The 13,800-nt window shown below is 41.5% G+C and overlaps 1 protein-coding gene across 2 annotated transcripts in view; it reads right to left on the bottom strand.

The window, feature by feature from the left end:
* PIAS4 (protein inhibitor of activated STAT 4) overlaps window positions 1–13,800 on the bottom strand; it is a 124,547-nt gene that overhangs the window by 54,742 nt on the left and 56,005 nt on the right. For both annotated transcript variants that reach the window (XM_075864211.1, XM_075864204.1), the window contains exon 2: window positions 972–1,416. In XM_075864211.1, the coding sequence (XP_075720326.1) occupies window positions 972–1,416 (445 nt within the window). The remainder of the gene's footprint in view (window positions 1–971; window positions 1,417–13,800) is intronic.

Here is a 13,800-nt window from a genome sequence, read left to right on the forward strand (position 1 = left end):
TCAGTGCTACAGACAGAGGTGTGGAGAGGAGAGCTTTCATGTCCAGCTCGTGAAAGATGGGTCTTGTACTTTGTCTGCCGAACTGGCAAGGGGGCGTGTCACTGCTACGGACCGTAAAAGCTGGGGAGCACTAACACTGTCAGTTGCAGAGACACGCCCCCTTGCCTGTTCGGATGAAAAGACTGCAATCGCACACTCTCTCATCCTGTGGCACTGTCCATATCTGATTGGACAGTGTCACAGCCATAGTAACACACCCCCTTGACAGTAGACGCCCCGTTGACTGTTCAGGGGGTTATTTAAATAAATCGGGCACCAAATATAACGGCACCTATATCTAAATAACGGTGGGAGGTAGAAAAATAATGTAAAGTGCCCCAGGGTTTGTGCAGCCCTCCCCATTACAGGATGCCCTCCGCTGCACATGTATGGGGAGGTGAAAAGGTTCTCTTTAAAAGGGTTTTTCCATAATCAATATTTATCACCTATCCACGGGATAGGTGATCAACAGCTGATCGGTATGGGTCTGACCGCTGGGACCCTCACTAAACACGAGAACGGGCTTACCTTGCCGTTCTTGTGAGCCCCATAGGAATGGAGCGGTAGTGTGCATGCTCGACCTCCGCTTCGTTCATTCATTTCTATGAGGCTGCCAGGAACGGCAAAGGTAAGCCCGTTTTCGTAATCGGTGGGGGTCCCAGCAGTTGGACCACTACCGAAGAAATATTTACCACCTATCCTGTGGATAAGTGATAAATAATGTTTATGGGAAAACCCCATTAAATATACATTTGTCAATATCACTTAAAAACTTTAATGAGCTTTTTACGAGAGTGCTCCTTTAATTTTATTTGCCTAGTTCGCTCTGCTTCATAAATATCAGCATATCATTTTTTACACTCTATTAAGATTTGTTACAAGAAACTTTGCATTAACATTTTGTAAAAGTACTCTACAAAAACATCACTCACCAAGCTCTGTTGGCTTTAAAAGTTCATCCACAACATCGTAAAAGGGCAGCTTCACAAGTCGAACCTCAGGTTTGGTCAATATTTTGGGAGGTAAACGAGAAAGGCCATTAACATGTTTGCCATAGAGGGCTGGGTAGTCCATGTTAGTTGGAGAAAGAGAAGTCCTTGGGCCTGTTGTTCCGTGGTCATAAGATGGATGGACAGCCAAAGAGTCTGGTGACCGGTGTGGTGGCTGCACTGGGGCAGCAGGGACAACATCAGTGACCTTCTTTGAATACCTAGTCTCATAAAGTTCCTTTATTTTCTTGAAGACTTCAGGGCTGCAATCAAACTGCACCAGCTGCAAAGCACGAGTTACAAGCTCATGCTTCAAACCACTTTTACTTCGTCCAACATATCCCAGAAGCACTTGAAGATCTGATACTCGAAAACTCATCACCATGTTCTTTATAAAAAAAAAAATAAAAAAAAATAAAATCATTTGTCACATTTGTACTAAATATTAAACAAAAGTACAAATTCATATAATCTTGCCAGTCCATCAACTTGACCAACAGTGAAATCAGCAGTCTTAGACAATCTATGGAATTATAGGGGTTTCCCCAAAGAAGTAATGGCATATCGCTAGAGGCCAGTTTGCACCGAGCTGTGTGGCAATCAACTGCCGGGACCCACTCTGCAGGTAAACTGCCAGAGAGGCTTCTACCCATTCGTTATCAGCTGGAGGCTCAGAGGTCAGACTGACACCAATCATGAAATTATGGCATATCCTAATATTTCTTAAAATGTGAATGCCCTTATAATCTTTTATTTAAAATGACAGAGTTCTCTCTCTGTTTGACAAACTTCATCTATTTTTTGTTTTTCCATTTTACAGTAAAACTAATATTAAAGTATCTTTTTTTTTATATAGAGAACATTGCTTCAAACTAATTAAAATAATGACCATAGTCAACAGCTCTAAATTCTCAGAGGCCAATGAAGAAATGGAGGCTGTAAGTTTCTCTTTTGCACTAAATTTGAACAGGAGGTATCCCCATAGAAAGTCTGTAACAAGGGAAGGAACATAGTTATTGGTACATTGTCAGATTAGGATAAGACCACGCCCATTAACCAGAAATTTGACAACTGTACCAACCAGACTGCCGCTGCGGTTGGCAAATTTCTGGTAAAGGGCCGCAGGCATTGCTGTGGGTAAAAATTCTGTTCAACTGCGAAATCATCCAGCCATAAGGGTCTATTCATTCACCTCTGCAAGATTTTACAGTTCAAAAAAGCAGATTTACCCGAAATACTGCGCGACCATTAACCCCTTAACGCAAAATCATGTAACTATGTGATGAGGGTTAAGGGAAGTATGGACCGAGCTCACAGGCTGAGCTCGCTCCATACACAATGGGTGACGGCTGTTACACGCAGCAGTCACCTCTCTGCAATGAGCGGATTCAATGTTCACTTTGATTCCGCCTGTTTAACACATTAAATGCCGCGATCAATCGCGACCGCGGCATTTAAAGTGTTAGAATCAGGGGGGCACCCCCTCAAACACGTGATCGTGTTAAATATATACACACATAAAACACACAAATTGCTGTTTTTTTGTCACCTTAGCGCTCCAAAAAAATGAAATAGAAAATTATCAAAAAGTCGCATATACCACAAAATGGTATCCGCGAAAACTACAGCTCACCCTGCAAAACTTAGAGGCTCTGTCACCAGATTTTGCAACCCCTATCTGCTATTGCAGCAGATAGGCGCTGCAATGTAGATTACAGTAACGTTTTTATTTTTTTAAAAACAAGCATTTTTGGCCAAGTTATGACCATTTTTGTAGTTATGCAAATGAGGCTTGCAAAAGTCCAAGTGGGTGTGTTTAAAAGTAAAAGTCCAAGTGGGCGTGTATTATGTGCTTACATCGGGGCTTTTTTAATACTTTTACTAGCTGGGCGTTCTGATGAGAAGTATCATCCACTTCTCTTCAGAACGCCCAGCTTCTGCCAGATCACGCGGTGACGTCACTCACAGGTCCTGCATTGTGTCGGCACCAGAGGCTTCAGTTGATTCTGCAGCAGCATCGGCGTTAGCAGGTAAGTCGATGTAGCTACTTACCTGCAAACGCCGATGCTGCTGCAGAATCAACTGTAGCCTCTGGTGCCGATGTGGCCGACACGATGCAGGACCTGTGAGTGACGTCACAGATCTGCACTGGCAGAAGCTGGGCGTTCTGAAGAGAAGTGGATGATACTTCTCATCAGAACGCCCAGCTAGTAAAAGTATTAAAAACGCCCCGATGTACGCACATAATACACGCCCACTTGGACTTTTACTTTTAAACACACCCACTTGGACTTTTGCAAGCCTCATTTGCATAACTACAAAAATGGTCATAACTTGGCCAAAAATGCTCGTTTTTTTAAAATAAAAACGTTACTGTAATCTACATTGCAGCGCCGATCTGCTGCAATAGCAATCTGGTGACAGAGCCTCTTTAAGCCCTCACATCGCTAAATTGATGGAAAAAAAAAAACGTTATGGCTCTCAGAATACGGCGACACAAAAATGTATTTTAATTTAGCAAATGGATTTTTTTTTATTTTTTTAAAGTGGTAAAACACACAAATTTGGTATTGCCATAACCGTATCAACCTGTAGAATAAGGTTAATATGTAGCTTTTACCGCCTGATGGACACCGTAAAAACAAAACCCCCTAAAATATGACGTAATCAATAAATGGTACCATGAAAAAACGACAACGTGTCCGGGAAAAAACAAGCCCTCGTATGGCAATAGACGGAAAAATAAAAAAAATTAGCTTTTGAAAGGTGGGGAGAAAAAAAAACAAGTGAAAATTTGAAAAAGGGCTGCGTCCTGAAGGGGTTAACAAGCAGTTTGCCAAACAGCATGTAAGTTCAGTCTTCGACTGCACCACAGCCGGGTCATTGCTGCTCTGTGGGGCCTTATCCTTAGAACTATTCCTACAGCCAATCAGGTGAGGAGATAAAGCCATAAAGAGTGCAGTCTAGTAAATATGCATCATTGCATAATAAACCATTGTTCACATTTGCATGTGCACAGCCCAGAAAACCACACTTTAACCCCTTCTTCAGGACCCAGCCTGTTTTTGGCCTTGGACACAGATGATTTTTTCAAATCTGACATGGGTCACTTTATGTGGTAATAACTCCGGAATGCTTTTACCTATCCGAGCGATTCTGAGATTGTTTTCTCGTGACGTATTGTACTTTATGTTACAGAAAAAATTTGGACGATAAATTCAATATTTGTGAAAAACTTAAAATTTTAGCAAAAATTTGCATTTTTCTAAATATAAATGTATTTGCTTGTAAAACAGATCGTAATACCACACAAAATAGTTAACATCCCCCGTATGTCTACTTTATGTTTGCATCATTTTTTTTCACGTCCTTTTATTTTTCTAAGACGTTACAAGGCTTAGAACTTTAGCTGCAATTTCTCATATTTTCAAGAAAATTTCAATAGGCCATTTTTTCAGGGACCAGTTCAGTTCTAAAGTGGCTTTGAGGGCCTTATATATTAGAAAGTCCCCATAAATCACCCCACTTTGAAATCTGCACCCCTCAAGGTATTCAAAACCACATTCAGAAAGTATTTTAACCCTTTAGGCGTTTCACAGGATTAAAGAGGCTCTGTCACCAGATTTTGCAACCCCTATCTGCTATTGCAGCAGATCGGCGCTGCAATGTAGATTACAGTAACGTTTTTATTTTAAAAAAACGAGCATTTTTGGCCAAGTTATGACCATTTTTGTATTTATGCAAATGAGGCTTGCAAAAGTACAACTGGGCGTGTTTACAGTAAAAGTACAACTGGGCGTGTATTATGTGCGTACATCGGGGCGTTTTTACTACTTTTACTAGCTGGGCGTTCTGACGAGAAGTATCATCCACTTCTCTTCAGAACGCCCAGCTTCTGGCAGTGCAGACAGCGTGTTCTCGAGAGATCACGCTGTGACGTCACTCACAGGTCCTGCATCGTGTCGGACGAGCGAGGACACATCGGCACCAGAGGCTACAGATGATTCTGCAGCAGCATCGGCGTTTGCAGGTAAGTCGATGTAGCTACTTACCTGCAAACGCTGATGCTGCTGCAAAATCAACTGTAGCCTCTGGTGCCGATGTGTCCTCACTCGTCTGACACGATGCAGGACCTGGGGAAGTGACGTCACAGCGTGATCTGCCAGAAGCTGGGCGTTCTGAAGAGAAGTGGATGATACTTCTCGTCAGAACGCCCAGCTAGTAAAAGAAGTAAAAACGCCCCGATGTACGCACATAATACACGCCCACTTGTACTTTTACTTTTCAAGCTAAAGATGTCTTTTCCGAAAAAGAATTCTCTCAGAAAAAATATACACCATCTCTAAGATCGGCATTCTCCGAATTGACCAAATGCTACAAGGAACAAGCAACCTCATGGTGGGAAGTCCAGTCCTTTGAAAATTACCTGAAGAGTAATATAGTTCCAAGAGGCCTTAGAATTATGCTCTTGCCCGCAGCAAGACTACAAACCCCGGAATTGATGCACAAGTGGGAAATTGAGGCAACGAACAGTTCCTTGAGATTGATACAAATTTTGTTAGAAGAAAAAAAGAGTTCTGGACATCACAACTAAAAATCTGAAAGAACAAATTGAGATAGTTTTGAAGTTCAAATCTGAACCAGAATACGCTGCAAAGGAGGTCATTTTGCAAAACACCTTTGAGAAATTTCAATTTAATCTTACAGAAAGAAAACACAACCAATTTGTTCGTGATCTACAAGACTTCAAAGATAATAAAATATATACTTTTGAAGCAAAGAAAGGGAGATCAAAAATTGAAACAGATCAATCGTCATCAGACACTGACCACACAGATCAGGAATCTAACTACCAATATTGGTCCAGAAGTAATAGAGGGAGAAATCCAACTAGATGGAATAGGGGGAGAGGTTCCCAGTCTAGCAGAAATCCTCAAAAACGATGGGACTTTCTACAAAATTCTGGTATCTCCAGTTTTGCAGGAAACAGTCAAAATTTGGGACAGAATACAGAAACAGCATCTTTTTTAGACCGCGAAGACGCACGAACTCCCTACCAACTACGGAACAAAACAAACAACCGGAAGTAGGAAAGAAGGAACTCACGGTCATCAATTTGTCTGAAAGGACACTAACCAACACGGAGATCTCCATTCTTAGTAGAGGACTTTCATTTGTACCGACTACAGGCTTCGATATCTTTAATTGGGTGAAGGACATTCATTTATTCACGAGGAAATTAAAATGGCATAAATTATACAGCATGAAGGATAAAAAAAAGTGTGTCTTGAGTTGGGAATAACACTTGAGGAACTACCACATGCAAGGGATTTAGCATGCTTGTTAGCTACAAATGACAAGCAAAGAGGGACAGGTCCCTTCACAAATTGCAAACTTAAGAGCCAGAAAATGCCACCTTTTGGAGAGACATCAGTCATTGATGTGTTTCAAGAGTTGGTCATAAATGATCTGAAGAAGATCAATATACAAAGAAAATTGACCAACATAACTAGAAATGAGAATAACGCATTAACCTCCTTAGCAAAAGATGAAAACATAATAATTAAGTCATCAGATAAAGGGGGTAATGTGGTGATACTTGATAAAAAACGTTATGTAGAAATGTGTTATAATATCCTAAATGACTCCACTGGCTATGAGATCTTAACAGATGACCCTACTTTGAAATATAAGAAGGATCTCTCTGTAATACTAAATGATGCAATAAAAAATAACCTTATCAGTGAACATGAGTACAAATTCATGTTGATTGATATACCAAGAACCCCCACATTCTATGCTCTTCCTAAGATACATAAGGGCATCAATCCCTTGAAAGGACGCCCAATAGTGTCCGGTATCTTGGGATTGACACAGAATGTGGGGGTTTATATTGATAAGGTTTTGAGAGGATTTGTTGAAACTCTGCCCTCATACACTAGAGATACCATGGATTTGCTGTCTAAAATTGACGGCTTACCAATTGAAAGAAATACCACCTTATGTAGCATAGATGTAGAAGCCCTTTACTCGTCAATCCCCCATGAAATGGGACTTAAAGCCGTACGTCATTTTTTGGACACCAGAGGAACACACTTTGGGGACCATGGCGCGCTCACATTGAAGCTGCTGGAGTTTGTTTTAACAAGAAACTATTTTTTGTTCAACGGACGCATTTACCACCAGCTCAGAGGTACTGCTATGGGCAATTCATGTGCTCCTACATACGCGAATCTCTTCCTGGGCTGGTGGGAAGAAACCATTGTGTTCACTGATGAACGACATCTTTTAAATCTACCAGCTTCAATGTGGGCGCGTTATATTGACGATATTTTCGTCCTGTGGACAGGATCCACTGAACAACTCAAGGAATTTGTTCAATCCATAAATCAAAACTATATAGGATTGAAATTTACCTTTGAGTTTCATGAGAATTCTCTTCCCTTTCTAGACGTGCTAATATCCACAGACAACGATTGTAAACTAAAAACCTCAATTTACAGAAAACCCACCGCCACAAACAGCCTTCTGAGGTGGGAAAGTTATCATCCACCCCCACTCAAGAGAGGTATACCTAAGGGGCAATACCTCCGCCTCAGAAGGAACTGTTCTGACACACATGATTTTGAGGTGAAAGCCAAGGATTTGAAGGCAAGATTTGTTGAAAGAGGTTATCCGTCTAGAATTCTGAGTGAATCCTATAGACATGCACAGTCCCAAAAAAGAGAGGAATTGCTTATTCCAAGAAAGAGTGAAGTCATACAACAACCTATACGACTAATAGGAACATATGACATGGCGGACCACACAATCAAGAATATATTGGAAAAACATTGGAAAATTCTCCAGATGGATGCAGATCTAAGTGGGATAGTGACACCAAGGGCACAAGTCACTTATAGAAAGGGAAGAAGCATTGGGGATCAACTCATGCATAGTCACCTTAATACCACACAAAAAGAAGGATGTTGGCTAAGTCGTAAAATAAATGGGTGTTTCAGATGTGGACACTGTAGGGCATGTACATATATACAAACAGCCAAAGTGTTTAATAGTGCCCACACAGGAATACAATATCCAATTAAAAGTTTCTCCAATTGCAGCACCAATAATGTAGTGTACAAAATTACTTGCCCATGTCCTTTGGACTATATAGGGAAAACAACGAGGGATTTTAAGAAAATAATTTTGGAGCACATAGGTGATGTGCGACATAAAAGAGACAAACCAGTATCCCGTCATGTCCACCTTAAACACGAAGGTAACCCAGACTGTCTTAAATTCATAATAATAGAATGGCTAAAACCATCTATAAGAGGTGGAGATATAGATAGAAGTCTATTGCAGAGAGAATCAAGGTGGATTTTTAAGTTGGGCTCGATGGTACCAAACGGGTTAAATGAACAACTCGATTTTGGTTGTTTCATTTAATCCACCATAGATCCACTCCATAAAACCATTTGGATAATTAATCTATACAATATGAATCTTGTTATACAGTAACAGTGGAATATAATCTTAAATTAGTTTTGAAAGCCTATTTCAACCTCTTAGCTTACTTTGTCAATCTACATTTTGCTATTTAAATATCCTCATTTGTTAAGTCACATGACTACCTAAATAAGGTTTGTCCCTTAAAATAAACAAGCTTTTTCCCGTTTGCCCATTGAGCATTTGTTGCGGTTCTTGGTTACTTTGTGTGCTGATGTATTTCATCTAGATCAGCGCCTTAGTACCGTTCGCGCAGCTGGTGCCCTGTATCAGGGCCCCCCCCTTATTTCCCCTAATCCAATCACCACTACATGGTTTTATCCTCCTATTAACACATGGACATAGGGTCCATGTACTCTCTCGCTCACAGACCCGTAGCGTCTTAATGACGGCGCGGATCTGTTTTGCGAGTGAGTTACTATGGTCACGTCACAGCCGAGCAGCGGCTGTCACGTTGCCTAAAGAGGGGTTTTTTCCCTATTTACATCCTGGTAGCGAACTCCGATCGCTGCACGGATGTATTCATATCTCCTATTGTGAGATTCAGGAGGTTAGCTTAGAGTGGGTTGTGGCAGGCGAGGCACAGTGCGGCCGGCAGCCAAGTCTTTGCATGAACTTGGTTTGTTCGTGTGAAGCTGGCTGGCGGTTGCGAGGTGGATCGCCGCGTCACAACAGATACACGCCCCTCCATACACGTCACAGGGAGGTGTGGGTGGCGGGTTGATCATTTGGGGGTGTGTCAGGAAATATAAAAAGCAGGGAATCCCTCAGTGCAGTGACGGCACACGCCAGGAACAGGCGTCTTTTTGTTTACCTCCAACCAGGAAGGACTAAACTACTTGCCACTGCAAGAATGTTTTAAACAGGATACCCCTTGCCACTGCAAGCAGGCTCGGACTCATGAGCTTTCGTCTGATACTAATTGACAGCAATACTGATCTCTAGGCAGCTAAATCTCAAATCTGGATACAACTGCTGCTTTGACCCATCTCCCCTGAGGAACTGCTTGGTCAGCAGGGAAACGCGTTGGGAGAAAATACTTACCATCTATCACTTCAGGAGAAGCCATATAACCATCCTCGGACACATTGACCAAAAGGACTACCAACTGAATATAAGGGGTAGGAGGGCAACTGCCCCAGGTCTTTTTACTTTAATCTATACATGTGGTCCTTGCAAGAGGATAAGATATTGGATAAAACCTCCTGATGAAAGTGATTATTATACATCACAATACGAAGAAACCTTATTTAAGGCGGACTGTTATTTTTTTGCTGTCTTCAGTAATTTTGTTTGATTTTGATATAAATCATTGAATACGAATTGGCAAGCAGGATTGGTATTCGATATCCTTACTCTTTGACACAGTTTTGTTATCTATTTTTAACAAATTCAGTAAAAGTTATATTTTATTACTCCGGATCTATTTTCATTTTCTTACAATATTACGGAGAACCTATTTATCTCTATCCAGGTGGGGGATATACAACACCACGATTATTTTACTTTTACTTTTCAACACGCCCAGTTGTACTTTTGCAAGCCTCATTTGCATAAATACAAAAATGGTCATAACTTGGCCAACAATGCTCGTTTTTTAAAACTAAAAACGTTACTGTAATCTACATTGCAGCGCCTATCTGCTGCAATAGCAGATAGGGGTTGCAAAATCTGGTGACAGAGCCTCTTTAAGGCAAAGTAGAGGGGAAATTGACAAATTTCATTTTTTTTTTGCCGAAATTCATTTGGAATAAAAAACAAAACAAAACACAGAAGGTTTATATTTTAGGCATCATGTCAGGTTTGAAGGTCTTGTGGTACCCTAAACAGTCGAAACCCCCCAAAAGTGACCCCATTTTGGAAACTACACCCCTCAAGGCATTTTTCTAGGGGTATAGCTAGCATTTTGACTCCACAGTTATTTTGCAGAACTTAATGGAATTAGTCTGTGAAGATGAAAATCACCTTTTTTTCCTGTGGAAACACAGAATTTTTTCATTTTCACAAGGAATAAAAGGAGAAAAAGCACCCCACTATTTGGTTTCAATAGTTTTTTTTTTTAAACAGTTTTTGTGAAATAATAACACAGACTCGCAGAGTCAACTTTTGAAAAACAACAGTATAATTGAGCAGAGTATTAGACCAACATGGCCTGCAGTGAAACTCACATTACATGTCTGTTATGACGTCAAAACTCCTTCCAAATATAAGGCATTTAAATGTAGTTATTACTAACATAGGTAACTATCATTGACATCACATTGCTTTATAGAGTACCATGACATGGCCTCTAAAGAGGGGGGGAAAACATTCAATAACCGAGAGAGGGGGGGGGGGGAGGGAAGATATAGGATAGAAGGGGGATCGTATCCGTCTCTATGTATTTCACGAAAGTGTGCGATTCCTCCATGGGGCCCAGATGGCATCAAATTTGTCTAATGTACCAGCTAGAAGATGTGTAAGGCGGTCATTGATCATTATCCATGAGATCTTATCAATCAGAATATCCATAGACAAAGTGGATGATTGCCAAGCTCTAGCAATAGTTATTTTAGCTGCCAGAAATACATATCGGACAGATTTACGTGTGGAGATACAAACTTGCGGGATAGGACCACCCAACAGTGCCGTAATTACATCAGTGGGGGGGTTTGACTTGGACCACCGTGTTAATAAGCTGGTATACCCGATTCCAAAAGGCAGCAACTACTGGGCATTCCCATAGGATATGCATCAGCGTGCCCTCCGCACCACACTGCCTAAAGCAGTGCGAGTCCACAGACGGATTAAATCTAGCTATACGAGTGGGGACCATATACCATCTCATTAATACCTTATAACCCGCTCCAACCAAGGATGTATTAATGGATAATTTCGAGGTCATACATGCCATCTCCCTCCACTGCTCCAAGTCCACTCCCGTGCCTAAATCGTGTTCCCAACGGTCCATGTAAGGGAGCTTCCCCTCCGGAGTGACCAGATCGGAATATATCATGGATATTTTATGTCGTAGACCCGAGAGCCAGCAAAGCCTTTCAAAAGTGGTCAATGTGCTGATGTCCTTCTGCTTGGATTTCCAATCCAACAAGAAATGGTTTATCTGTAAATATCTAAAAGTGCTCCGAGAGGGCATCGAGTGTGATTCCCTAAAGTAATCCAAAAATCTAATGTCCCCCCCTATAAAAAAGTCCTTGATTCTGTAAAATCCTTTGAGCCACCAGCGAAATTCCATGCTACGCAGACCCGGAGGAAAGGCAGAGTTACCCGTGATAGTCATAAGAGGGTTATGGGTTGATTTAATATGGAATTTTTTTTCTAATCGTATCCCACAGCTGTAACATCTGAGAAAGCACAGGGGAGAGAACCGGAGGCCTGCCCGAGGACTCCATCCACAATAAAGTTTCTAGCGGAAAACGAGCACATGCGGTCGTTTCTATTTGTGTCCATTGAGGGCAGTATGGTCTCACATAAATATCTGTAAACTGTGCCAGACGCGCTACATAGTATTAATACTGAATATTCGGAACCCCCAGACCCCCCGCCACTTTATTCGTAAATAAAGTCTGTCTCTGTATTCTCTGACTTTTAGAACCCCAAATAAACGACATAATAAGCGCTTGGATTTTTCTAAGTGACTTCTGTGGAACCACGATAGGGAGCGTGCGGAAATAATACAGCTATCTGGGCAAAATCTTCATTTTAATGGAGGCAATACGACCAAACCATGAAAGATTAAGAGGAGACCATCTAGCAAGATCTGCAGCTATTTGTTTAAAAAGTGGAGGGAAATTGGCTTTGTAGAGGGACTCTATTGTAAGTGTCAGTTTGATGCCCAAATAAGTCAATCTACGCGCATCCCGATTAAAATCAAAATTAAGTTGTAGGAGCTTTACTACCCTATCTGGTAGTGTGAGATTCATTGCCACCGACTTGGTATGATTGACCTTAAGCCCCGACAGCCTGCCAAATTGATCAAGGATATGAAAAAGATTCTGCAAGGATGTAAGAGGTGTCGACAGAAAGAGCAGGATGTCATCCCCAAACAAAGCACATTTATGTTCTATTCCCCCCCACCTGTACTCCCCTAATGTCAGGAGAATTTCTTATGAGATTGGCAAATGGCAAAATAGCCAGCGCAAACAGGGAGGGCGATAGTGGGCATCCCTGACGATATTGGAAAGGCTCCCGACATATATCCTCTAGAGTTTATTTTTGCTGTAAGTAAAGAATATAGGATCTTAAGAATAGACAAAAAGCTGGAGCCAAAGTCCATCCTATCAAGGACATAAAACAAGTACTCCCAGGATAACGAGTCAAAGGCTTTCTGAAGGTCAAGGCTTAATAACATACTTTGACGTCCAGGAATTCCATCCCAACCCGAGCGAACTGCTGAGATAATATCCACAGCTCTCCTCGTCTGATCCTCCGCCTGGCGGAAGGGTATAAAACCCGCTTGATCTTTATGTATATATGAAGGGAGAAAAGAATTCAATCTAACCGCCAGAATTTGTCATAATCTTAAGATCCACATCGAGAAGGGATATCGGACGGTAATTGGCCTGATCTGTATGATCCTTATGAGGTTTGGGGATGAGGTGTATGCAAGCTAAATTTGAGAAAGGAGGTAAATTGTTACCTCCCCGATAGGCATTAAATAACTCAACCATGTGTGGGGCCAAGACCTCCCTAAAGTGTTTATAGTAGCCTGAAGAAAACCCATCTGGCCCCGGGGATTTTGTGAGCCTTCAGATTTTTAATAACATCTAACACTTCTTCCAAACTAAATTCAGTGTCCAATACCTCTCTCTCTCCTTGGGAAAGTTTAGTAGGAATAGCTGTTTCCGGCAAGACTTTAGCCTTATTGGTTTCAAATTTGGATGGTGCCGAATAAAAATCATGAAAGGCTTTCAAAACCTTTGTTGGGTTCTGTGATAGAGATCCGTCCGCCAAGCGTAATTTCGGCGGTGAGGATGTGTTAAATCTAGGCGTAAGGTGTCTCGAGAGCAATGTCCCCAGTTTATTCCCCTGTGTAAAAAAAAAAACTTATGTTGTGACCATCGCAGACTCTTTTCCGCCCAGCTTCTCAGACATAAATTCAGTTCAGTTCGGGCTTCCGCAAGTTTAGCTTTGATATCTGCCGATGGGTCCTTTTTAAATTGCCCGGACAAATCCGCAAACTGCCTTTCCTTCAAAGCTAATGTCTCCTTCGACCGTTTCTTATTACACGAGGCGATCTGGATGATCTTACCCCTAATCACGGCCTTATGAGCCGCCCAGTTGG

This window comes from Rhinoderma darwinii, chromosome 1, assembly GCF_050947455.1.
Source record: "Rhinoderma darwinii isolate aRhiDar2 chromosome 1, aRhiDar2.hap1, whole genome shotgun sequence".
Lineage (NCBI taxonomy): Eukaryota > Metazoa > Chordata > Amphibia > Anura > Rhinodermatidae > Rhinoderma > Rhinoderma darwinii.